General features: G+C 44.4%; 1 protein-coding gene and 1 non-coding gene across 2 annotated transcripts in view; one reads left to right on the plus strand and one right to left on the minus strand.

The window, feature by feature from the left end:
• The window catches only part of PPP1R13B (protein phosphatase 1 regulatory subunit 13B), a 103,371-nt gene that overhangs the window by 36,484 nt on the left and 40,237 nt on the right, over positions 1–26,650 (plus strand). Inside the window, exons 2-3 of the mRNA XM_049790328.1 lie at positions 1,295–1,442; positions 24,902–25,021. Of these exons, the coding sequence (XP_049646285.1) occupies positions 1,295–1,442; positions 24,902–25,021 (268 nt within the window). The remainder of the gene's footprint in view (positions 1–1,294; positions 1,443–24,901; positions 25,022–26,650) is intronic.
• Positions 19,433–19,568, minus strand: LOC125995563 (small nucleolar RNA SNORA61). Its single transcript, XR_007491063.1, has one exon. It is a non-coding gene; the product is annotated as a small nucleolar RNA SNORA61 (small nucleolar RNA).

The following is a 26,650-nucleotide window of genomic DNA, read 5'->3' on the forward strand; positions in this document are numbered from 1 at the left end:
TCCATTATTGGTCTCAGCATTGAATAATCTAGGGCAGGGGTCTCAAACTTGCAGCCCACGGGCCGTTTGCGGCCCTCCATATAACATTTTGTGGCCCTGCCCTAGAGGAATCTTTTTGTTTTGTTTTGTTTTAGTTGTTTGGGTCACAGCCCCCAATGTTCAAGGCGTACTACTGACTTTGCATTCAAGGATCACCCTGACTTTGCCTCCTGCAGCCCCCAGATAAATTGAGTTTGAGACCCCTGATCTAGGGGTTAAGGTGTGTGCGTGTCTTGAATGTAGCTGAACCTCATTCGATTCCCAGCATAACTTGGGCCCCTGAGCCACCACCAAAGTTGGAGCAACACCACATCCTCAGTTCTTTGCTCTGAATCTTGATGCAGTCACCACAGTGGTTGGGGTGAGGAGGCAGCTGAGCAGCAAATAGAAAAAGAGGTCTGGAGAGATAAAACAACAGATAAGACATTTGGCTTGCAGTCCTAACTGGGGTTTGATCCCCCGGTACCCCATATGGTGTCCTTAGCCCCACCAGGAATGACCCATGAACCCAGAGTTGGGAATAATAAGCCTTGAGCACTGCTGGATGGGCCCCAAATCATCCCCCAAAAAATACATGTGTCGTGTGTGTGCATGTCGTGGTGGGGCTCAAGGCACCATATGGGATATGGGGTACCAGGGATCAAATATCTGATCTGATAGTAACTCACATTAGGGTATAATGTACAGTATGAATTTTTTTTATTGTTTTTTATTTCTAATTGGGTATTTTGTTTTAGTTTTAGTTTTTTTTTTGTTTGTTTTTTGTTTTTTGTTTTTTTTTTTAGTTTTTTTTGTTTGTTTTTCGGCCACACCCGGTGATGCTCAGGGGTTACTCCTGGCTATGTACTCAAAAATTGCTTCTTTTTTTTTTTTTTTTTTTGTTATTTGGGCCACACCCGGTGACGCTCAGGGGTTACTCCTGGCTATGCGCTCAGAAGTCGCTCCTGGCTTGGGGGACCATATGGGGTGCTGGGGGATCAAACCGTGGTCCATCCAAGGCTAGCGCAGGCAAGGCAGGCACCCTACCTCTAGCACCACCACCCGGCCCCTCAAAAATTGCTTCTGGCTTGGGGGACCATATGGGACGCCATGGTCCGTCCTAGGCTAGCGCATGCAAGGCAGATGCCTTACGCCCTGCACCACTGCTCCAGCCCCTCGAGGTTTCGTGAAGGATTAGGAGAGGTGAAAGCAGCACTTTAAATATAGATTAATCTTTTTATGGTAATGACTCGGATTTCAAATCTATCTTTTGCAGATGATTTTAACCGTGTTTTTGAGCAACAATGAACAGATTTTAACAGAAGTTCCTATAACACCAGAAACAACATGCCGAGATGTTGTAGAATTCTGCAAGGAGCCTGGAGAAGGCAGTTGCCACTTAGCTGAAGTGTGGAGGGGAAATGGTATGTATTTGGCTTGATTGGTATTACTAAAGACATTACTAAAGTGTTTACCAAATGCAAAATAATGATTCTGGGTTGTTTTAATTTTCTTTGCAATAAGGAATTGAGTCCTTCAAAGTTCTTCTCCACGAGGACAGGATTTTTTTAAATGCTATTTGTAGAGTGTGGTATGTTATGTCACTTGACCCTGACTGTAACTATGTGAAATAAACTGAGAATGTAGTAGATGGCTCCTACTCTGTGTCAGGTCTTGCTTGCTGTCACTAGAAATGAACTGAGAATTTTCTGTCCTCAGATATTACAGTGTTTTGTTCGACATATTGAGTTATACATCTTTACACTTACACACACACACACCAGTAGCTTCATTATACATCTTTACACTTACACACACACACACAGACACAGACACACACACCAGTAGCTTCATGAAACAGAAGCCTGATCGTGTTTTTCTGTGTACAAAATCCTTTAACACTAGGCCTTTATATATGTGTGTGTGTGTGTGTGTGTGTGTGTGTGTGTGTGTATTAAATTGAGAATAAAATATTTGTTTTTTATACTGAAGGACTTTCTCAACCAGCTGGACAGAAATATCAGTGTCAGTAATAAGATCTGTGTGGTAATAAAACTGAATACAGATAATTCTGCAAAAATTTGGGATCTCTAAAGGGAGGGTTGGCCTATCTAAGGATAGTCGAGGCCTAGGATGTCTCAATGAAGGGGAGCATGCGAAGGAAGGAGAAGGTGGCCCCAGAGCTTGCTCAAGACAGTGAGGATTTGGTAATGAATGAGGGATGGACCGTACTCTCCTGGGAACGCAATGTTGGCAGAAGGTTCCCTAATCTGTGTGTGGGAAGAGGCAACTTTGTGTGTGTACGTGTCTGAGAGAGAGAACGAGGCTGGCAGATGGGGAGCATGTAGAGTCAGACAGTGCCCGAAAGATAGTGGCCAAAGAAAGTGTGAGGCAATTAAGGATAATCAGAGTTCTGACTCCTCTGAAAGCTGCTGCTGTCTGTGTGAATTGTTCAGTTGGTGTCATCCATGTCCCCTAATCCTTGTGAGAACATGAGCCACAGTTGCCCCTCATCAGCAATGCGGTCTGACCCCTGGACACAGGTCACAGAAACAGCTCTTCTCTGTGGCTACTGCTGGTTCTTCCCCTCTTCCCCTCCTTGGGCCTGAGTGCATTAAGCATCCCTGTTGCTGCTCCAGTGCTCTTAGTATTTACCCAGTGTCAGAGACAGGCTTTCATATTTCCATAGTGGTCTCGAGTTCTGGCAGGCAGGCAACTTGCTTCTATCCTGTCCCGATGCTAGTCTAGTGCTCCTAATAGGCTCTTAGGAAACACACCATTGAGTAAAGTGGAGCTCGGAGCCACATCTTGAAGAGATGAGACTTTCTAGTGATAAGTTTTAAAGGGGGAAAGGCATTTAAACAGCCTTCTCAATTGTTTTTAGGGGTTGGGGGACAGTCCTGGCAGTGCTCAGGGGACTGTATGATGTGCCGGGGTCAGATTGGGGTTGGTCACATACAGGCAAGACCCTTGCCCCATTCTCTGTCATCATCCCCATCTTTCTCAGTCTTTCCCATAGAGGGCCACTGGGTGTGACCCAAAGACAAAACAAAACAAGAACCCAAGATGGAAGACAGTGGGGGATGGAGTGGTTGGTGGTGATGGTTGATATTGGTGGTTCTTGGTTGGAAGCTGTTGGATTTTCCAAAGACTCTGGCCTCCTTCCTGACCCTTTTCTTTATTAAACCTGTTCTGAGAAAAACAACACCTGTCTAGCTGATGGTTTCTGCACAGCAATAGGCAGAGACTGAATTATTTATGTAGGCCCGCCCTGGTCCTTTTACCTCTTTGAAGAGTCTATCTTTTTTTTTTGGGGGGGGGGGCACACCTGGTGACACCCAGGGGTCACTCCTGGCTATCTCTCAGAAATTGCTCCTGGCTTGGGGACCATATTGGACGCCAGGGGATCGAACCGCAGTTCATCCTAGGTTAGCTGTGTGCAAAGCAAACGCCCTACTGCTGCACCACTGCTCCAGCCGTCTATCTTTCACCTCTTTTTTCGGGGGGAGGGGTTGGGCCACACCCAGCAGTGCTCAGGGGTTACTCCTGCGCCCAGAAATTGTTCCTGACAGACTCAGAGGACCATATGGGGTACGAGGAATCGAACCTAGAACCATCTTGGGTAGACTGCATGCAAGGCAAATGTCCTACCATTGTGCTATCACTCAAGCCCTATGAGTATTACCTCTTAAAGAATCTATCTCTGGCACTGCAGATGGTCCTTCTAGCACCTATAGGTGCGACAGGAACAAACAGCAGGCTTGGTGCTGGAGAGATGGTTCAAAGGACCAGGTTTGATTCCTGCTGCCTCATGGTACCCATCCACCACCCTGGGAGCTCCCAACATTGTTGAGCCTAAGTATATAGCCTAGGGTGGCAGTGGGAAAAGGGTCTGATCTGGTAGCAGCTCAAGTCCTTCTGAGCTCTGCTATGTCAGCCTAAAAAGAAAAGAAATTTTTTAGTGAAGCAAGATAGTTATTATTGAACAAAACTTACTTAGGAAAATGAGAGGGGAGAGAATGACAGGAATACATGATGAGAGAGAGGGAGAGAGGGAAGGGAGGGAGGAAGGGGAAGGGAAGGGAGAGAGGAAGGGAGAGAGGAAGGGAGAGAGGAAAGGGGAGAGGAAAGGAAAGGGGAAAGGAAAGGAAAGGAAAGGAAAGGGGAAAGGAAAGAAGGAGAGGAAAGAAGGAGAGGAGAGGGAGAGGAGAGGAGGGGAGGGGAGGGGGAGGGGAAAGGAGAGGAGAGGGGAGGGAGGAGGGGAGGGAGGGTGGGAGAAAGAAAGAAAGAAAGAAAGGAAGGAAGGAAGAAGGAAGGAAGGAAAAGAAGGAAAGAAAAGAAAGGAAGGAAGGAAGGAAGGAAGGAAGGAAGAAGGAAAGGAAAGGAAAGAAGAAAGAAAGAAAAGAAAGAAAGAAAAGAAAGAAAGAAAAGAAAAAAAGAAAGAAAGAAAGAAAGAATTAAAGAAAGAAAGAAAGAAGAAAGAAAGAAAGAAAGAAAGGTAGGAAGGAAGGAAGGAAGGAAGGAAGGAAGGAGGGAAGGAGGGGGAAGAAAGGAGGGAGGGAGGGAGGAAGGAAAGGAAGGAAGGAAGGGAGGAAGGAAGGAAGGAAGGAAGGAAGGAAGGAAGGAAAGGAAGGAGGGAAGGAGGGAAGGAGGGACGGAGGGAGGGAGGGAGGCAAGGAAGGAAGGAAGGAAGGAAGGAGGGAGGGAAGAAAGAAGAAAGAAAGATAGGAAGGAAGGAAGGAAGGAAGGAAGGAAGGAAAGAAAGGAAGAAGGAAAGAAGGAAAGAAAGAAAGACAAGAAAGAAAGAAAGAAAAAAAGAAAGAAAGAAGAAAAGAAAGAAAGAAAGAAAGAAAGAAAGAAAGAAAGAAAGAAAGAAAGAAAGAAGGAAAGAAAGAAAAAGAAAGAAGAAGGAAGAAGGAAAGAAGGAAGGAAGGAAGGAGAGGAAGGAAGGAAGGAGAAGGAAGGAGGAAGGAGGAAGGAAGGAAAGAAAGAAGAAAGAAGAAAGAAAGAAAGAAAGAAAGAAAGAAGAAAGAAAGAAGAAAAGAAAAGAAAATAAAAGAAAAGAAAAGAAAAGAAAAGAAAAGAAAGAAAGAACAGGTTTCTCCAGAGCAGAAAAAGCCACAAGCAAAGAGATATAGAGATATGTACAATGTGTGTTCAAAGGTGAAACAGGCCCAAGAGCAAGCCTGTGGAATAAAAATTACCAAAGGTGGTTGGTTCGAATCCTGGTGTCCCATATGGTCCCCCATGCCTGCCAGGAGCAGACAGCCAGGAGTAACCCCTGAGCACTGCCGGGTGTGACCCAAAAACCAAACTAACAAACAAACAGTAGTGGGGTTGGAGAGATAGTGTGGAGGTAGGGCATTTGCCTTGCATGCAGAAGGATGATAGTTCGAATCCCAGCATCTCATATGGTTCCTGCCAGGATCAATTTCTGAGCATAGAGCCAGAAGTAACCCCTGAGTGCTGCCAGGTGTGACCCCCCAAAAAAAAAACACCAAAACAGAGTAGAAAGACAATAACTAAACAAGTATTACAAATCTGTATTGAAATTTCACCACATAGTTTACTTTTCAGTGTAACAGTATATATTTTGTTTGTTAGCAACAGCAAAGAGCTGAGGGGAGGGGGTGTTCCTGGGGTGTAAATCTCCTCTAGAATGAAGCACTCCCTCAATTCTCTCTTCTAGGCCTAGAGATGCTGTTAGTCTGATTAGTCACCAGCACATGTTGAGAGAGTTGTTTCTGGAGCAGCAATCAGTTCCAGCTACTACTCTTTTCCTTGTATGTGGAAAGCAGTCACTGCGGCCTCATTGAGAAGTAATTTGTTCACAGTGCACTGCCATCTGCAGTGGGACCCGAAAGCCCCGCCAAGATGCTACAGTCTGGCTGGCTTCGTCATGGCAAGCAGTAGCATCACTTCCCTGATGAAGTTCCAAATATGCCAAATTTTTGGTCTTGCTCTCATGGAGCTTCAGTGATAGCTCATGGAAGTTTGGGTATCATAGAATCCCGGTGATGAAACCCTAATTTCTGGGTTAAATTTGTTTGCTTGGGGGCCATATACGCTATGCTCAAGGCTTACACTGGTCTCTGTGCTCAGGGATGACTCCTGACAGTACTTTAGAGACCATATATAGTGCTGGGGGCCAAAAGAGACAAAACAGGTACCTTGACACCTATACTCATCTCAGGCCCTCTTTGTCAATACTTTGAGAGGAGAGACCTCCCAGCAGTGCTCAGGGTGCCCAAGTGCCCATGCCTGGTGGTTCAATTCTAGGGCCAGTGTTGCACTGCTGTTTGGGTCTTGTGGTTTGGGGGACCACAAGTGTTACACCCAACTGTACTTGGGGAGGGGTCATGTAGTGCCCAAGGTCAAACTTTGGGCTTCATGCTTGCCAGGCATTGCTCTCGTCCTTGGAGCCATCTTCTTGACTTTTCTTGTTGGTTGAGAGGACTATGTTTTAGGAGTATAATTTCACACTCATACATTTCATACATTTGAAATGTATGCTTTCATTTAATGGCCATCTTCTAAATCCTTCTGTTCCTCTCCCACTGTTTGTTCGGCCTTTCCTCCCTTTCCATTTTCTCCTATCTCCCCTTTTTGTGGCCTAATTTCTGTGTTCTGAGTATGTATTCTGTTTTCATTTGATTTTGTTTCGTTATTTTGCTTAAATACCAGGGCGGTATTTGTCTTTATCCTAACTTACTGTTTATTTACTTAATTTCCTTATCATTATCATCATCATCTTTATTATTATTTTGATTTTGGCACCACACCTGATGATGCTCAGAGTCTAATCCCAGTTCATTGGACAGGGACTCAAGTGGTGCAAGGATTGAACCCAGGCCTACTGTGTGTAAAGCATGAGCACAGCCTATTGAGCAATCTCCTGCCTTGTTTTACTATTGAGAAGCCCTTCCAGTTTCATCTGCTTTGTTTGTTTGTTTTTCACAAGTAGCAGGATGATTACTTTTAATAGCTGAGTAGTAGTATCCCTCTGTGTGCATAATGTAGCTATATCTTTTACTCATCTGTCCTTGGGCACCTGGATTGTCTCCAGACGTAGGCTGTTGTAAATAGTGCAGCAGTGACATACGCATAGCTAGGTGTGTGTGTGTCCTTTCAAAAGAGTTTTTTTCATATACCTCAGCTAGAAATGGTGTTGGTGAATCATATGGCAGATCTGTTTTGTGTTTTTGAGGAACCTCTATGCAATTTTCCATAAAGATTACATCATTTTACATTCCCACCCACCGTGTATTAGGATTTGTTTTTCTCCACACACACCAACACTTAGTATTTTTGATCCGTTTTTACATAGGTCATTCTCCCAGATAGAAATGAAGAGTGGAGCCTTGCATGCAGAAGGATTGTGGTTAGAATCCTGGCATCCTATATGATTCCCCGAGCCTTCCAGGAACGATTTCTGAGCTTAGAGCCAGGAGTAACCCCTGAGCGCTGCTGGGTGTGACCCAAAAACCAAACACCAAAACAAAAACAAAAATGAAGAGAGGGGCCAGAGCGGGTGTACAATTGGTAGGGCATTTGCCTTGCACATAGCTAACCTAGGACGGACTGTGGTTTGAACCCCTGGCGTCCCGTGTGGTTCCCTAAGCCAGGAGTGATTTTTGAGTGTAGAGCCAGGAATAACCCCTGTGTGTCACCCTGAGTGACACCCTGTGTGTCACCAGGTGTAGCCCAAAAAGCAAAAAAAAAAAAAAAAAAAAGAGAGAGAGAAATTAACTATTGAGCCAGAATGATAGCACAGTGATAGGGCAGTTGCCTTGCATGTGGCCAACAAATGATGGACCCCAGTTAGATTCTTGGCATCCCATATAGTTCCATGAGCCTACTAGGACCAATTTCTGAGTGCAGAACCAGGAGTAACCCCTGAGCGCCACCAGGAGTGACCCAAAAACCAAAACCAAATAAAAAGAAACTAACTTTATTGATTTGTGATACAGTAAGGAGTAGAAAAATACACGTACACATGGTAGTCTTTGTCCCTTCCTAAAATTAAACTAGGATGACTTCTAAAAACAAAAGATAAAATAGGGTTGAGGAACATAGCATATAATATGTTGGAATTTATAGCAAATGATTTATGATGTAACAAAATGCCCACAGAAGTGTGTAATATAAGCTAGCTGTGAGGGGACCAAGAAAAAAAGCTGATTTATATGAAAGAAGCTTGGAAGGTTTAAGGCTCTATCTGTTCAGGACTTATAAAAATGACGGGAATAAAAATAGGTTGGATTTTAATCTGTCAAAAACTTTTCACATATCCTTATATAAGTCAGGTTTATAAGCTTACCCTTATGTTTCTTACATGTTGATTACTTAAAATATTAATTGAAGTATCAATTGGGAAAATAAAGCTTTCTTGCTTCTTGAAATATCTATATACTCTCTTCCTATTGCTGTTGCTGTGATGATTGATGGCGTGGTGTCGCTTGGTTGCCCAGTTCACCCATTTTAGTTCCAGCAAATATTACTCACCAGAGAAGAAACTCTTCTGTCATTCACACTTTCGTTTTATACTCACTCCCTGTAGATCGCACATGACTTAGAGCATTAGGATCAAAATGACATTATTGTAGAACCACACTCAGTATGTGGGATGGTGCTGGGGATGAAGTTCAGGGCTACACACGAGACAGGTGCTGATTCTGTTACTCCTTGCCCTATGAGTGAAGGTCTTCCATTTAGGCAAGACTTCCCCTTTCTAGGACTTAAAGCTAAAGCGAAGACTACCAGTATTCTGGAAATAAGAACTAGTTATGATCCTGGTTTATGTGACTCAGTGTTCAGGGATTCTTTCTGGCTCTGCTCAGGGCTCACTCCTCTGAATACTTAAAGGACCATATCTGATACCAGGGATTGAACATGTATAGGCAAGCGTCTTAACCACTGCCCTGGTATGGTGTTTTCATGGGACTCAGAGCCTAGAAGTAGAAATTGGACTACAATTGTGTGAGTCTAGAGACCCGCACCTTTGATCTTGTTCATACCTTAAAATTGATGGAGCATGGCAGACTAATCACCATTGGAGGGTTCATCATTAGTCCTAGACTGTTGCCTGAGTAACCAAAGTGAGGAAAGTAAATGTACAGAGTTCAACCCAGTTTCAAGAGTTACGACTGGCCACACTGGGGCTGGAGAGATAGCATGGAGGTAGGGCATTGGCCTTGCATGCAGGTCAGTGGTTTGAATCCCGGCATCCCATATGGTCCCCTGAACCTTCCAGGAATGATTTCTGAACATAGAGCCAGGAGTAACCCTTGAGTGCTGTCAGGTATGACCCAAAAACAAAAACAAACAAGACTGACCAGAAATTTGTGTGTTAGGTCAGTACTTTGAAGTACCCCATCTGATTAAAATCTCGGATATAAATAGAACAAATTAATAAAAAATAAACACCCCTGGAGCTTGCTTTACATGTGGCCAACCTGGATTCAGTCCCTGGCATTTTATGTGGTCCGCTGAGCACCACCAAGAAGCATTCCCTAGTGCAGAGCCCAGAAAAATTCCTGAGCATCATGGACATGGCCTAAAACTTAAAAAGTCGGGCCCGGAGAGATAGCACAGCGGTGTTTGCCTTGCAAGCAGCTGATCCAGGACCAAAGGTGGTTGGTTCGAATCCCGGTGTCCCATAGGGTCCCCCGTGCCTGCCAGGAGCTATTTCTGAGCAGACAGCCAGGAGTAACCCCTGAGCACTGCCGGGTGTGACTCAAACACCAAAAACCAAAAAAAAAAACGGGGCCGGGAAGGTGGCGCTAGAGATAAGGTGTCTGCCTTGTAAGCGCTAGCCAAGGAACGGACCGCGGTTCGATCCCCCGGCATCCCATATGGTCCCCCCAAGCCAGGGGCAATTTCTGAGCACTTAGCCAGGAGTAACCCCTGAGCACTGCCGGGTGTGGCCCAAAAACCAAAAACCAAAAAAAAAAAAAAAAAACAACAAAAAAACAAAAAAAACTTAAAAAGTCAAAGTGATCTGAGCCTGCAGTCATCAGCAGAAGCAAGCAGGGACCTGTGGGTTGGCCCTCTGACAAGATGGGCACATTCAGGGTAGAGTGACTGTAGTGGGGAATAACTTTTTGAAGGGCAGCAAGATTGAAGGTACGCTTCATGGAGACTGAGCTGAGGCCAGCCTGACTACTTGATGCTGTCACTGCTTTTTGGAGTGCTAAATATGAATGCCATGGAGCCTGTAAAGTCCTTAGAACACACCTCCCATGAGCCAAAGGGTAAGGGCAGCCCAGGAGAAACTGCCAGAGTGGCGGGGATGAGGGAAGGACTAGAGAACAAAGTCAGTAAAGAGTAAATCCATTTGTATCTGTTTATGTCCACATATACCACTGCTCACTGTGGCTTAATTAGCACCAGTTGCAGTACCAGTATCCACATGTTAAGGACAAACAGATTTAAGTTTTCCTGGTAAAAGCCAGAGATGTGACTCAATGGCAGAGTACTTGCCTTTTATGTGTAAGGCCTTGGGTTCACTACTGGGTACTGCTGAAAATGACCCCCAAGCACTAAACCCAAAATAGCCAGCCTTCAAGGATCACAGGGTATGACTCAAAACAAAAATGAAATTTTTTTTGTCTAGTAGGATAGATGCATAGATTACAAAAGTTATAAAAAATAAAATGCAGTGGCCTGAGTGCTAGTGCAGCCAGTAGGGCATTTGCCTTGCACATAGCTGACCCAGATTTGATCCCTGGCATCCCATATGGTCCCCTGCGCCTGCCAGGAGTGATTTTTGAGCATAGAGCCAGGAGTAATGCCTGAGCGCTGCTGAGTGTGACACCCCCCCCCCCCCAGAATAAAAAGGTTTTATGGGGTCAGAGAGATAGCATAGAGGTAGAGCAGAAGGACCGTGGGTTGGATCCCGGCATCCCATATGGTCCCCCGAGCCTACCAGGAGTGATTTCGGAGCGTAGAACCAGGAGTAACCCAGGTGTGACCCAAAAACCAAAACAAAAAAGGGGGGGGGGTAAGGTGTTTGCCTTTCATGCAGAAGGTTATAGGTTCAAATCCTGGTGTCCCATATGATCCCCTGTGCCTGCCAGGAACAATTTCTGAGCATGGAGCCAGGAGTAACCCCTGAGCACTGCCAAAAACCACAAACAAACAAACAAACAAAAAGGTTTTATACTAGAGCTGGAATGACAGCACAGCAGGGAGGATGCTTACTTTGCATGTGGCCAACCCAGGTTCGAATCCCTGCATCATTTATGGTCCCGCAAGCCCATCAGGAATGATTCCTGAACACAGAGTCAAGAGTAACTACTGAGCACCACTGAGTGTGGCCCCCCAAAAAATAAAAAGGTTTATAGCTACATTAATATTAGGCAAAGTAGAATTTTAAAGCAGGGGCTAGAACAATAACACAGCTGGGAGGACATTTGCCTTGCACACGACTGACCTAGGTTCAATCCTCAGCATCCCATATGGTCCCCTGAGCCTGCCAGGAGTAACACCTGAGTACCATTGAGTGAGCCCAAAAAGATAAATAATTTAAGGCAAAAATTTGTTTTCTTTTTTTTGTTTGTTTTTGGGCCATACCCAGTGACACTCAGGAGTTACTCCTGGCTCTGTGCTCAGAAATCGCTCCTGGCTCAGGGACCATATAGGATGCTGGGGATTGAACCAGGTCTGTCCTGGGTCAGCCATGTGCAAGGCAAACACCCTACTGCTTGTGCCACCACTCCGGCCCCAAAATTAAAATTTTTATAAAGGATAGAGGTTGGAGAGAAAGCACAGCAGTAGGGTATGCACGCAGCTGATTCAGGAGGGACAGTGGTTCGAATCCCGGCATTCCATATGGTCCTCCGTGCCTGACAGGAGCAATTTCTGAGTGCAGAGCCAGGAGTAACCCCTGAGTATCACCGTGTGTGTCCCTACCCAAATTTTTTTTATAAAGGATAAAAATGAGTATTCTGTAATGAAATGATACATCAGAAAAAATAATTTTTTTTTTGGTTTTTGGGTCATACCCAGCAGTGCTCAGGGGTTACTCCTGGCTCTGTGCTCAGAAATCACTCCTGGCAAGCTCGGGACCATATGGGATGCCAGGATTCGAACCACCAATCTTCTGCATGCAAGGCAAACACCTTATGTCCTCTCCAGCCCCACATCAGAAAATTTCTAATAATTATAGACATTTAGTGATATAAACCGATGGAAAGTCAAAATTTTTTAAACTATAAGATTGTTTTACAAGTCTAAAAGTTGTAAGACTTCTTTTTGTTTGTTTGTTTGTTTTTGTTTGTTTGTTTTTGGAATGCCAGGATTTGAACTACCTACCGTCCATCCTGGGTTGGCTATGTGTGAGGCAAACGCCCTACCGCTGTGCTATCTCTCTGGCCCCAATCCAGCATCTTCTACTCACAAAAGTAACAAGTCAGCAGTAAATGAAAGCAAGGGAAGGTTGAAGACTTTAAAATAAAATCAATAGGAATTATAAAATATGGGCTGAAAGTGTTAGAACAATGAGGAGGGTATTTGCCTTGCATGTAACCCATGTGGGTTTGGTTCCTAGCATCCCAAATGATGTGTGCCGAGCCTGCCAGGAGTGATTTCTGAGCTCAGAGCCAGAAGTAATCTTATGCCTGAGCACCACTGGGTGTGAACCAAAAACTAAAAAAAAAAAAAACTACTAAATATATATATTTAACATAAATACAAACAGTTATATTTAATGTAAATATATTACAGTATATTTTAAATATTCTGGAATAACTTACCACAAAAGTATGGAAATGTGCAGGGTAGGTATCTTACGCTGTGGGCTGTTAATCTCATCGAGGGTGGTGACCAGAGTTTAGTTGAGTGACCACTTTCCTGACTGAGGGATGTCCTATCAGATTACTGACTCTATTGGTCGAAAATGCCTGTTATGAACCATAGAGCAAGGTGAGGACCTGAGATGGTAAGAACCCCAAAAGGACACTATGGATATGAGACACGAGTCTGGCCTTTCTTTTTTTCTTTTTTTTCTTTTTTTTTTGTTTTTTGGGTCACACCCAGCAGTGCTCAGGGGTTACTCCTGGCTCCACACTCAGAAATCGCTCCGACCACATGGGATGCCGGGATTTGAACCAATGACCTTCTCCATGAAAGGCAAATGCCTTACCTCCATGCTACTCTCCGGCCCCAACTCTGGGCTTTCTGACCCAGCATAGGTCAGCTTGAGGGTAGATTAGGTTAATTAAATGACAATTTACCTGCCAAGTTTATTGGATTTCATAACTTCACCCTGGTCAGAGAGTTCCTTCTTGAAAATGCTCTATAAGTTGTTTAGATATAAAGAAGTAAATGATACGTGTTTTCCCAAAGGGTTTAGAAAATCAATTGTGTTATGGCTAAAATGGGCAAATCTATTTTTTGGGGGGTCCACCCGGCAGCACTCAGGAGTTACTCCTGGCTCTAGGCTCAGAAATCACCCCTGGCAGGCACAGGGGACCATATGGGATGCTGGGATTCGAACCACCATCCTTCTGCATAGAAGGCAAACCTTAACCTCATACTTTCTCGCCGCCCCCCTCCCTTTATTTAAGTGCCTATACTAGAGACAGATTTATGGTTGAGAGGAAAACTTGGGACTTTGATGGAAGTAAAGACCAGTGAAGGAATGGGTGTTGGGACATTGTACGCCTGAAACCTAGTCACAAATAACTTTGTGATTCACAGTGACTAAGTTTTTAAAAGGGCAGTTCTATACTTAAATTCATTAATTCTGAGTGGGAAGCAGTATGCTCGCAGAGGCGGGGTTCTTTTGGGGAGAGGCTTATCTGTTGCTCTCCACCATGTAACTCTGCTTTTCTCATAGGTGAGTAACTACTGCAAAATTTGTGATAGTTGGGTACACTGTATTTTTTTTTTTTTTTTGTGGTTTTTGGGTCACTCCCGGCAGTGCTCAGGGGTTACTCCTGGCTCCATGTTCAGAAATTGCTCCTGGCAGGCACGGGGGACCATATGGGACGCTGGGATTCGAACCGATGACCTCTTGCATGAAAGGCAAACGCCTTACCTCCATGCTATCTCTCCAGCCCCGGGTACACTGTATTTGATTCCTCTTTAAAAAGGTGGGGTGCGGGGCCGGAGAGATAGCATGGAGGTAGCGTTTACCTTGCATGCAGAAGGACAGTGGTTCAAATCCTGGCATCCCATATGGTCCTCCGAGCCTGCCAGGAGCAATTTCTGAGCCTAGAGCCAGGAGTAACCCCTGAGCGCTGCTGGGTGTGACCCAGCCCCCCCAAATAAAGGGGGTGTGTGGTGCCAAAGTGTTGGCACAAGTGGCCACAAGGGCGTTTGCCTTGCACGTGCTAACCTTGGATCAATCGCTATCGATCCCCCGGCATCCCATATGGTTCCCCAAGCCAGGAGTGATTTCTGAATGCAAAGCCAGGAGTAACCCCTGAGTGTTACCAGGTGTGGCCCTAAATAAATAAATAATAAATAAAAAGGGGGGTGGGATAGAAAGAAAAAATTGTTCAATTAAGAAACTAGGGAAAAATCAGGGCCCGGAGAGATAGCACAGCAGCGTTTGCCTTGCAAGCAGCCGATCCAGGACCAAAGGTGGTTGGTTCGAATCCCGGTGTCCCATATGGTCCCCGTGCCTGCCAGGAGCTATTTCTGAGCAGACAGCCAGGAGTAACCCCTGAGCACTGCCGGGTGTGGCCCAAAAACCAAAAAAAAAAAAAAAAAAAGAAACTAGGGAAAAATCTAAAGGAAACTCTAAAAGTAATTACAAATGAAAGCAGAAAGCTACAAGCTGTTTTCCTTGAATTTGCTAAGAAAATAACTAAGTTAAGATTAAAGTTAAAAGGGCTGATGAAGGGGCCAGAATGATGGTGCAAGCGGTAGTCATTTGCCTTGCTATGTGCTTAACCTAGGACGGACCTAGCTTCGATCTCCCGGCGTCCCATATGGTCCCCCAAGCCAGGAGCAGTTTCTGAGCTCATAGCCAGGAGTAACCCCTGAGTGTCACCGGGTGTGGCCCCAAAAAAAAACAACAAAAAAACAAAAAATGGAGGAGGTCGCTGATGAAATACAGTAGGTAGGACATGTGCCTTACATGTGGCCAACCTTAGTTCAATCCCTGGCATCAAATATGATTTCCTGAGCACCACCAGGAGTGATTCCTGAGTGCATAGCCAGGAATAACTAAATCCTGAGCTCTGCTGGATGTGACCCCAAAACAAAAGAAGGAAGGAAGGGAGGGAGGGTGGGTAAAGGGGAGGCAGAGGTAGGTAAATAACAGTGTGAGACTGTTTGCCTAGCCTGTGGCCGTCTCTGGCTCAATCTCCAGCATTTCATATTGTCTCCCAAGCCCACCAGGAGTAGTCCCTGAGCACAAAGCCAAGAATATGTAAGCTTTGAACACAGCTGTGTGTGACTCCAAAACCAAAAGAAATGTGATGAGCCTGAGAGATGATAGTACAGGAGCTATATGGCATTGCTTTGTCTGTGGATGTAGTGTCTGTGACCTTAGTTTGAATTCCCAGCAACCACATGCTCCCCTGAGGATGCCAGAGGTTATTCCTGAGCATGGAGCCATAACTAGCCCCTGAACATTACTGTATATGACCCAGCCCCACTCCCTTAAAATAAATGGGGAACAAAAATATAAAAGAAGTAGAGCCAACCTCACTTTAGTATTCTGAAATTCACCTAAATAAAACATCAGTGTGGGCCCGGAGAGATAGCACAGCGGTGTTTGCCTTGCAAGCAGCCGATCCAGGACCTAAGGTGGTTGGTTCCAGGACCTAAGGTGGTTGGTTCGAATCCCGGTGTCCCATATGTTCCCCCTTGCCTGCCAGGAGCTATTTCTTAGCAGACAGCCAGGAGTAACCCCTGAGCACTGCCGGGTGTGGCCCAAAAATCAAAAACCAAAAACCAAAAAAAAAAAAACAAAACAAAAAAAAACACATCAGTGTATCCTTTTCAGCAGCATATTGAAAAATCATGATTGAGTAAAGTTGCTTCCTAGAATAGAATGCTAAAGATTCCAGGTCAGACTATGAATAGACAAAGTAAAGAGCACTATTACCATTTCAATAGAGTAAAATTGAATGCCCTTTCATGGTGGTAATTAGCAAACTAGAATAAAAGAGCTCTTCCTGACTTGATGAAACCTGCAGACTCATAACTGGTTATGAAACTATACATGCATTTTCATCAGAGCAGAAAAAGAGATTGCACCTCCCATTCCTGGTCAGCATTTCTGGCCAAAGCTGCAAGACAGAGATTTGAAAAGAACCAGAAAGCCAGAATTGAACCTGTCCGTATTTGTCAGTATTACTTTTTTCCAAGATAAAAAAAAATTTAACCTGGACCGGAGTGACAGCACAGCAGTCATGTGTTTGCTTGTACATGCCAATCTGGGAAGGACCTGGATCTGATCCCCGGCATCCCATATGGTCTCCCGAGCCTGCCAGGAACGATTTCTGAGCATAGAGCCTGAGTAACCAGAGTACTCAGGCCTGAGTATTTAGAGTAACCCCTGAGTGCTTCTGCCAAGTATAGCCCCAAAATAAAAACAAAAACATTTTAGGGTCCGGCGAGATAGGTGCTAGAGGTAAGGTGTCTGCCTTGCAAGCACTAGCCAAGGAAGGACTGCGGTTTGATCCCCCGGCGTCCCACATGGTCCCCCCAAGCCAGGGGCAATTTCTGAGTGTGTAGCCAGGAACTAACCCCTAAGCATCAAATGGATGTGGCCAAAAAAAAAGAAAGAAAAAAAAACATTTTAAAAAATTAAACTTGTAGGGCCTGAACCATAACAATGGGTAGGGCTCTTTTTTTTTTTTTGGTTTTTGGGCCACACCTGGCGGTGCTCAGGGGTTACTCCTGGCTGTCTGCTCAGAAATAGCTCCTGGCAGGCACGGGGGACCATATGGGACACCGGGATTCGAACCAACCACCTTTGGTCCTGGATCGGCTGCTTGCAAGGCAAACGCCGCTGTGCTATCTCTCCGGGCCCAGGTAGGGCTCTTGTCTTGGACATGGCTGACCTGGGTTCAATCCTGCTACCACATATGGTACCTCTATCCCCACCAGGAGTGACCCTTCATTGCAGAACCAGAGTCTGACCTCCAAACAAAATAGATGAACATTCAAACTACCAAGTGAGCTGCAGTTAAAGCTAGTACTTTGCCAACGTATTGGTAATGTTCCCATGTTGGCGTATGTTAGTAATCATAAGTAAATGAGTTTCAGCCGAAGAATATCTGGGGTGTGTGTTCACACATAGGAGACCACCTGGCAGTACTCAGGGCCTAATCCTGGCTCTGTGCTTTGGAGTGAACCTGACAGTGTTTGGGGGCCCTTATGTGGTGCAAGGGATGGAACTAGGGTCAGTCATGTGCCAGGCAAGTGCCCTACAGGTTAAATTTTTATATATATATATATTTTTTATTTAAACACCTTGATTACATACATGATTGTGTTTGGGTTTCAGTCATGTAAAGAACACCACCCATCACCAGTGCAACATTCCCATCACCAATGTCCCAAGTCTCCCTCCTCCCCACCCGACCCCCACCTATACTCTAGACAGGCTTTCTATTTCCCTCGTACATTCTCATTATTAGGACAGTTCAAAATGTAGTTTTTCTCTAACTAAACTCATCACTCTTTGTGGTGAGCTTCCTGAGGTGAGCTGGAACTTCCAGCTCTTTTCTCTTTTGTGTCTGAAAATTATTATTGCAAGAATGTCTTTCATTTTTCTTAAAACCCATAGATGAATGAGACCATTCTGCGTTTCTCTCTCTCTTTCTGACTTATTTCATTCAGCATAATAGATTCCATGTACATCCATGTATAGGAAAATTTCATGACTTCATCTCTCCTGACAGCTGCATAATATTCCATTGTGTATATGTACCACAGTTTCTTTAGCCATTCATCTGTTGAAGGGCATCTTGGTTGTTTCCAGAGTCTTGCTATGGTAAATAGTGCTGCAATGAATATAGGTGTAAGGAAGGGGTTTTTGTATTGTATTTTTGTGTTCCTAGGGTGTATTCCTAGGAGTGGTATAGCTGGATCGTATGGGAGCTCGATTTTCAGTTTTTGGAGGAATCTCCATATCGCTTTCCATAAAGGTTGAACTAGACGGCATTCCCACCAGCAGTGGATAAGAGTTCCTTTCTCTCCACATCCCCGCCAACAGTGCTTGTTCTCATTCTTTGTGATGTGTGCCATTCTCTGTGGTGTGAGGTGGTACCTCATAGTTGTTTTGATTTGCATCTCCCTGATGATTAGTGATGTGGAGCATTTTTTCATGTGTCTTTTGGCCATTTGTATTTCTTCTTTGTCAAAGTGGCTGTCCATTTCTTCTCCCCATTTTTTGATGGGATTAGATGTTTTTTTTCTTGTAGATTTCTGTCAGTGCCTTGTATATTTTGGAGATTAGCCCCTTATCTGATGGGTATTGTATCCTGGGCGCTATTTCCTTTGAGGTGCAGAAGCTTCTCAGCTTAATATATTCCCATCTGTTAATCTCTGCTTTCACTTGCTTGGAGAGTGCATTTTCCTCCTTGAATATTTTTTTTTCATTCCTGTGCTGTCTTTTAAAATATAAGTCCTAGAATATCCTCTTTTTTTTTTTTTTTTTGGTGGGAGAGGGGTCACACCCGGTAGCGCTCAGGAGTTACTCCTGGCTCTATGCTCAGAAATCACTCCTGGCAGGCACAGGGGGACCATATGAGATGCTGGAATTCCAACCACCATTCTTCCTGGATCAGCTGCTTGCAAGGGAAACGCCCTACTGCTGTGCTATTGCTCCGGCCCCTAGATTATCCTCTTTTAAATTATAGTAGGGGGCCAGAGCAATAGCATAGCAGTATGGCATTTGCCTTGCACGTGTCTGATGTGGGACCAAACCCAGGCATCCCATATAGTCCCCTGAGCCTGCCAGGAGCAATTTCTTTCTCTCTTTTCTTTCCTCCCTTCTCTCTCTCTCTCTCTCTCTCTCTCTCTCTCTCTCTCTCTCTCTCTCTCTCTCTCTCTCTCTCTCTCTCTCTCTCTCTCTCTTTTTTGGTTTTTTTTTGGTTTTTGGGCCACACCCTGTGACGCTCAGGGGTTACTCCTGGCTATGCCTCAGAAGTTGCTCCTGGCTTCTTGGGGGACCATATGGGACGCCGGGGGATCGAACCGTGGTCCGTCCTAGGCTAGCGCAGGCAAGGCAGGCACCTTACCTCCAGCGCCACCGCCCGGCCCCTCTCTCTCTCTTTCTTTCTCTCTCTGTCTTTCTTTTTTTTTTTTAAAACAGACCAAAGAGGCAAGAAATTAATGCTAAATTCCTTAAAACATTAGCTAACTATACAAACAATTCATAGCTTCAAGTATACATCCTCCCTTTAAACCTAAGTGTTGCTCAGGCGAGGCATTAAATGAGATTCAACCTTGTCTGAAACTAGCCCATGTGCTTACATGGCAGACTAGGAGCCCAGTGAGGCCAGATTCAGTATTACTATTCCTTCTCTTGCGACCACCAAGATCAATGTGTTTAGAGCTGATGGGAAAGGGAGCGGGAGGGTTCTTTCTTTCTTTCTTTCTTTCTTTCTTTCTTTCTTTCTTTCTTTCTTTCTTTCTTTCTCTTTCTTTCTTTCTTTCTTTCTTTCTTTCTTTCTTTCTTTCTTTTTCTTTCTTTCTTTCTCTTTCTTTCTTTCTTTCTTTCTTTCTTTCTTCTTTCTTTCTTCTCTTTTTTCTTCTTTCTTTCTTTTCTCTTTCTTTCTTTCTTTCTTTCTTCTTTCTCTCTTTCTTTCTTTTTCTCTCCTTTCTTTCCTCTCTTTCTTTCTCCTCTTTCTCTCTTTCTTTCTCTCTTTCTCTCTTCTTCTCTTCTCTTTCTCTCTCTCTCTCCCTCCCTCCCTCCCTCTTTCTTTCTTTCCTTTTCTTTCTTTCTTTCTTTTTTTTTTTTTTTTTTTTTTTTTTTGGTTTTTGGGCCACACCCGGTAACGCTCAGGGGTTACTCCTGGCTATGCGCTCAGAAGTCGCTCCTGGCTTGGGGGACCATATGGGACGCCGGGGGATCGAACCGCGGTCCGTCTCCTAGGCTAGCGCAGGGAAGGCAGGCACCTTACCTCCAGCACCACCGCCCGGCCCCTCTTTCTTTCTTTCTCTTTTTCTTCTTTCCTTTCTTTTCCTTTTCTTTCTTCTTTTTCTTTTCTTTCTTTCTTTCTTCTTTCTTTCTTTTTCTTTCTTTTCTTTCTTTCTTCTTTCTTTCTTCTTTCTTTCTTCTTTCTTTCTTTCTTTCTTTCTTTCTTTTCTTCTTCTTTCTTTCTTTCTCTCTTTCTCTCTCTCTTTCTTCTCTCTCTTCTTTCTTTCTCTTTCTTTCTCTCTTCTTTCTCTTTCTTTTCTTCTCTCTTTCTTTCTCTATTTCTCTCTCTCTTTCTTTCTCCTCTTTCTTTCTCTCTTTCTCTCTCTTTCTCTCTCTTTCTCTCTCTCTCTCCCTCCCTCCCTCCCTCTTTCTTTCTTTCTTTCTTTTCTTTCTTTCTTTCTTTCTTTCTTTTTCTTTCTTTCTTTCTCTTTTCTTCTTTCTTTCTTTCTTTCTTCTTCTTCTTTCTTTCTTTTCTTTCTTTCTTTCTATCTTCTTTCTTTCTTTCTTTCTCTCTTTCTTTCTCTCTTTCTCTCTCTCTTTCTCTCTCTCTTTCTCTCTCTCCCTCTTTCTTTCTTTCTTTCTTTCTTTATTTCTTTCTTTTTCTTTCTTTTCTTTTCTTTTCTTTCTTTCTTATTCTTTCTTTCTTCTTTCTTTCTTTCTCTTTCTTTCTTTCTTTTCTTTCTTTCTTTCTTTCTTTTCTTCTCTTTCTTTCTTTCTTTCTTTCTTTTCTCCCTCCCTCTTTCCCTCTCCTACCATATGGATGCCAGGATTTGAACCAATGACCTTCTGCATGAAAGGCAAATGCCTTACCTCTATGCTATCTCTCCAGCCCCCAGGAGCAATTTCTAAGTACAGAGCCAGAAGTAACCCTTGAGTAGCACCGCTGCAGAGGTGCAAAACCCATAAACAAACAAACAAACAAATAAAAGTAAAAGGGGCCAAAGATATAGTACAGCAGGTAGGTTGCTTACCTTGCACATGGCCCACCCAGGTTTGATCCCCAGCAACCCATATTGCCATCCAAGTACCACAACAGAAGTAATTCCTAAGTGCTAAGTCAGGAATAACTCCTAAACATCTCCAAGTATCACCCAAAACCAAAAACAACAGCACAGTTATAGTAAAAGACATGAATAAATTAGGAATCCTGCTTTAAGAGACCCCTCCCATAATCTGGGTACATCCTTAACCTCCTTCTCCTTTCTGTTTCCCTATATAAAGATTTTTAATTTAAAAAAAAAAAAAAAAAAGAATAGGGGCTGGCGAGGTGGCGCTAGAGGTAAGGTGTCTGCCTTGCAAGCATTAGCCAAGAAAGGACCGCGGTTCGATCCCCTGGTGTCCCATATGGTCCCCCCAAGCCAGGGGCGATTTCTGAGCCCTTAGCCAGGAGTAACCACTGAGCATCAAATGGGTGTGGCCCGAAAAACCAAAAAAAACAAAAACAAAAAAAAAACAAAAAAAGAATAAACAAATTGTGCTTGGAGTTTCTTGCATCATAACATGAAAAAGTAGAAGCAGGGGCCGGAGAGATAGCATGGAGGTAAGGCGTTTGCCTTTCATGCAGGAGGTCATTGGTTCGAATCCCGGCGCCCCATATGGTCCCCCGTGCCTGCCAGGAGCAATTTCTGAGCCTGGAGCCAGGAATAACCCCTGAGCACTGCCGGGTGTGACCCAAAAACCAAAAACCAAAAACCAAAAAAAAAAAAAGAAAAAGTAGAAGCTGTGAGAGAGCTCATATTTGGGGTCTTCCAGAATGTCACAGCCAGGAAAATCAGAAGCCTCTATGAGACAGGACTATGGCTCCAGTTGTAGAGAAGATACCATGTGCCAATGAGATAGCCGGCCATCCCCTGCCCCTCAGGCTAGGCACTTCTGGGAACAGCCCTTTTGGCCCTAGTGACTCTTGGCACCACATCACTGGCCTGAGTGCCTCAGACCGAGCATTGACAGGCCAGGTACCCTGGGCAGACCCAAAAGAAGAATAATAGTAAATCATAAAGATCACAAAACACCTGGAAAGAATGTAAAAACAAGAAATAGCCAAGTTCATGACATCCAAGATTCAGCTCGCAATGATGTTAATTATCTGCAGATTTGTTTATAAATATGTTCATATGCTGTTAAGAGCCCATCTTTAGAAAAACAACTTGAGGACAGGAGCAATGGTACAAGCAGTGGGCTGTTTGCCTTGCACACATAAACCTAGGACAGACCGTGGTTCAATTCCCCAGCATCCCATAGGGTCCCCCAAGCCAGAGCGATTTCTGAGCACATAGCCAGGAGTAACCCGTGAGTGTCACTGGGTGTAGCCCAAAAAGAAAGAAAAAAGAAAAACAAGAGGTCCTGGGGTTATGAATGAGTGGCAGTGTTTTTTCCATCTTTGGCACCACCCCACATCTTGAATGTGATTCCTGGCACAGTGACAAAAGAAGTGTGCTGATCTCCAGCACACCGCACTTGGCTGTACAACACAAACGAGAGTGCACTCCCCCTTATGAGCACTGCCAACAGAGTGCTAGACTCCCAGCTGGCCACACAATTGGATATGCATCCCCTACACATCTCAACAGCAGAAAGGGAGGGGAAAGGGGGAAAAGAAAATGATAAGTTGCTCTAAAATGATATGAGAAAGAAGAACCGAGAAATGCTAAGTCAACTTGAAGATAATTTGTGAGGGGAATTGACCCAGCAAATAGTGATTAAGACTGTAGAATTGACGTAGATGAGATGGCTCAGAAAAATCTTACATGCAGACTGGGAAAAATTCATCTAATAAAGGATTAGATACACATACACGCATATATAACACAAAGCACTGGTAGAATTTTACAAGGAAAAAAAATCTAACCCTATCAAAATATGGAAAGAAAAGCTAAAACTTCCCTCTAAGAAGTCATATAAACTGCCAGAAAGCATATTTAAAATGTGCCTCACTTTTTCCTAATCATTGGGAAAATGCAAATCAAAGAAATGAGATATCACAGACCCGTAAGTATTGCTAGGGAGATGCCCAAGTTTTTGTTTTGTTCTATTTTTTTGGCCACACTCGGTGACACTCAGAGGTTACTCCTGGCTATGCACTCAGAAATCGCTCTTGGCTTGGGGGACCATATGGGACACCATGGAATCAAACCGTGGTCCATGCTAGGCTAGTGCCGGCAAGGCAGACATCTTACTGCTTGTGCCACTGTTCTAGCCCCGATGCCCAAGTTTTGAAATGCACTAATATATAGAATTCAATATGGGGGTTACGTTTGGGCTACATTAACAGTGTTCAGACATGTGTTCAGTGAATGTTCAGTATGATACTCTGTGGGCTTTGGGGCCAGTCTCAGCGGTATTTGGCTGACCAACATGGTGGTTTAATGCCAGGGCCCTAAATGAGGTGCTGGGGATTACCCAGGCCACCCTTAGACATCCAGGGTTACACCTGGGGATGCCATGCTAGAGAAAAGGAGCTTGACTTCACAAAGCTCCAAAAGAAAATAGTGGCTTTCGATACTTCCTACATAGTACGGTCCTGGCTGATACCTCTGTGTATTCTCAGAAAGGGGGGAGGGGGAGAGAGAGACAGAGACAGAGAGAGCAGATTTCCCTTTCTGTATATACTAAAGCAGCTCAACCCTACAGCCTCTGAAAGAAACCACCCGACTTCACAACTTAACCTTATCAAGCCACCACATATGTTTCAGATCTATAAATCCTCGGCCGTGCGTCCTTGTGGGCAGCGCAGCACCTCATAGTAGTGTCAGCCTATCCCGGGAAATCTGAGTGGAAAGTTCCATAGAAATCTTCCAAGCTTAGTGAGCCTGAACAGTAATACAGAAGCTCAACTAGCACCAATTACAACCCAATAAATCCTCAGACACTGACTTTAGTAACACCATGGAGAGACAGAACAATCATTTCAATTGACCCCTTTGATCTAAGTTTTGATAATATCCTGTGCCTTTGTTTTTTAACAAACACTTTGAAGTAAATTTGCCTGCATGGAGGCAGGATAGGGTGGTGGGTGGGAAATTATGGACACTAGTGAAGGGAAAGTCACATTGATGGTGATGGGATTGGTTTCGGAACATTGAATGCCTGAAATAACTGTATTATGAACAACATAGTAAGTTGCATTATTATAATAAAAATTAGGGAGAAATAAAGCCTATGCTAAGCCTGTGTTCTAACTACCCTGTTATCTCCTGGACCCTATCCCTCAAAATGCCAGGGAAAGTACCAGATTACACATGCAAGGCAAGGCTTTACTGCTAAACCTGATTATCAATCAGTTCAAAATTTTTTTGAAGAGTGGGTAACATTGTTTTATTTACAAATACTGCAAAGGACTTTTTTTTTTTTTTTTTTTTTTTTTGGTTTTTGGGCCACACCCGGTAACGCTCAGGGGTTACTCCTGGCTATGCGCTCAGAAGTCGCTCCTGGCTTGGGGGACCATATGGGACGCCGGGGGATCGAACCGCGGTCCGTCTCCTAGGCTAGCGCAGGTAAGGCAGGCACCTTACCTCCAGCGCCACCGCCCGGCCCCGCAAAGGACTTTTTTAACTTTATTTAATACTGCAAAATTGCTTCTATGTTTGTTTTTTGTGTTTACATATTAACTACCTTGTTTCCCATTCAAACTCTTGTTTTTTATTGAAGTTAAAATTTGTTGCTTGTAATCGCTCGGAATTACAATATTACATGTAATATCCATTCCCGTCAGTTATTTACATTTATTTGGTGTCATTTTGTTTGTTTGAAACAAGTAAACTATATTTTCTCTAGAGCGTCCCATACCCTTTGATCATATGATGTATGAGCATCTTCAGAAGTGGGGGCCACGAAGAGAAGAAGTGAAATTTTTCCTTCGACATGAAGATTCCCCAGCTGAGAGCAGTGACCAAGGTACACACAAGGTTCTCCACTTGTTAGTTTTTGCCATCAAATACTAAATCATTCACTTCATTTTTCCCCTTAATGATTGGAGAAGGATGGGGCCAGAGTGATAGCACAATGGGTAGGGTGTTTACCTTGCATGTGGCTGACCCAGGTTCAATCCCCAGCATTCTGTATGGTCCTCTGAGCCAGCCAGGAGTGATTTCTGAGCACAGAGACAAGAGTAACCCCTGAGGGCCACTGTGTGGCCCAAAAGCAAACACAAACAAAAATGATTGTGAGAGGGAGGGTTGGTACCCTCTATTCCCTCAGTTTCTGAATTGCTTGGTCGTTTTGTATGTTCATGCACTTCACACTGGCTGTCTTTTCAGTCAATACCTTAAGTTGATCAGGTACTCAAAAATGCGAGAGAACTTGCTATTTAAAGTTGTTTAAGGGCCCGGAGAGATAGCACAGTGGTGTTTGCCTTGCAAGCAGCTGATCCAGGACCAAAGGTGGTTGGTTCGAATCCCAGTGTCCCATATGGTGCCCTGTGCCTGCCAGGAGCTATTTCTGAGCAGACAGCCAGGAGTCACCCCTGAGCACTGCCGGGTGTAGTCCAAAAACAAACAAACAAACAAAAAGTTGTTTTAATGAACACTAAATGGGTCAGCCATAAAGGTCTTAAGTGTAATTTCACTAATTGATCAGTGAGAGGATTAGAAATACTCTGAGATATTAAAAACCATTTTAGGCTGAGGGCTAGAATGTCAGTAAAGTGGCTCAAACCCTTATCTTGCACACAGCCAACCTGGATCCCATCACTGGCACCTCTTGTGTCCCCTGATCATCATCAGCCAACAGGAATGGCCTCTGAGATCGAGTCAAGGGTGAGCCCTGGGGGTTCAGAGAGATAGCATGGAGGCAGGGCATTTGCCTTGCATGCAGACGGACGGTGGTTCGAATCCTGGAATCTCATAAAGTCCCCCGAGCCTGCCAGGAGCAATTTCTGAGTGTAGAGCCAGGCAGGAGTAATGCCTGAACGCTGCCAGGTGTGACCCCCTCCCCAAAATAAAAGTGAACCCTAAGCACAGCCAAAGAGAAGCAAAACAAACCGGGGGGAGGGGGGACAAGAAAAAGACGGGCTGGAGAGATAGCATGGAGGTAGGGCATTTGCCTTGCATGCTTAAGGACGGTGGTTCAAATCCCGGCATCCCATATGGTCCCCTGAGCCTGCCAGGAGCAATTTCTGAGCGCAGAGCCAGGAGTAGCCCATGAGTGCTGCCAGATGTCACCCAAAAACCAAGAAAAAGAAATTAGAATGAGGGCCCGGAGAGATAGCACAGCGGCGTTTGCCTTTCAAGCAGCCGATCCAGGACCAAAGGTGGTTGGTTCGAATCATGGTGTCCCATATGGTCCCTCGTGCCTGCCAGGAGCTATTTCTGAGCAGACAGCCAGGAGTAACCCCTGAGCACCACTGGGTGTGACCCAAAAACCAAAAACCAAAAAAAAAAAAAAAAAGAAATTAGAATGAATAAGATACTTCTAAGCATAACTTTGTTATAAAAGAAAAGATATTAATCAACTATGGGGCCGGGTGGTGGCGCTAGAGGTAAGGTGCCTGCCTTGCCTGCGCTAGCCTTGGACGGACCGCGGTTC

Source organism: Suncus etruscus, chromosome 17, assembly GCF_024139225.1.
Source record: "Suncus etruscus isolate mSunEtr1 chromosome 17, mSunEtr1.pri.cur, whole genome shotgun sequence".
Lineage (NCBI taxonomy): Eukaryota > Metazoa > Chordata > Mammalia > Eulipotyphla > Soricidae > Suncus > Suncus etruscus.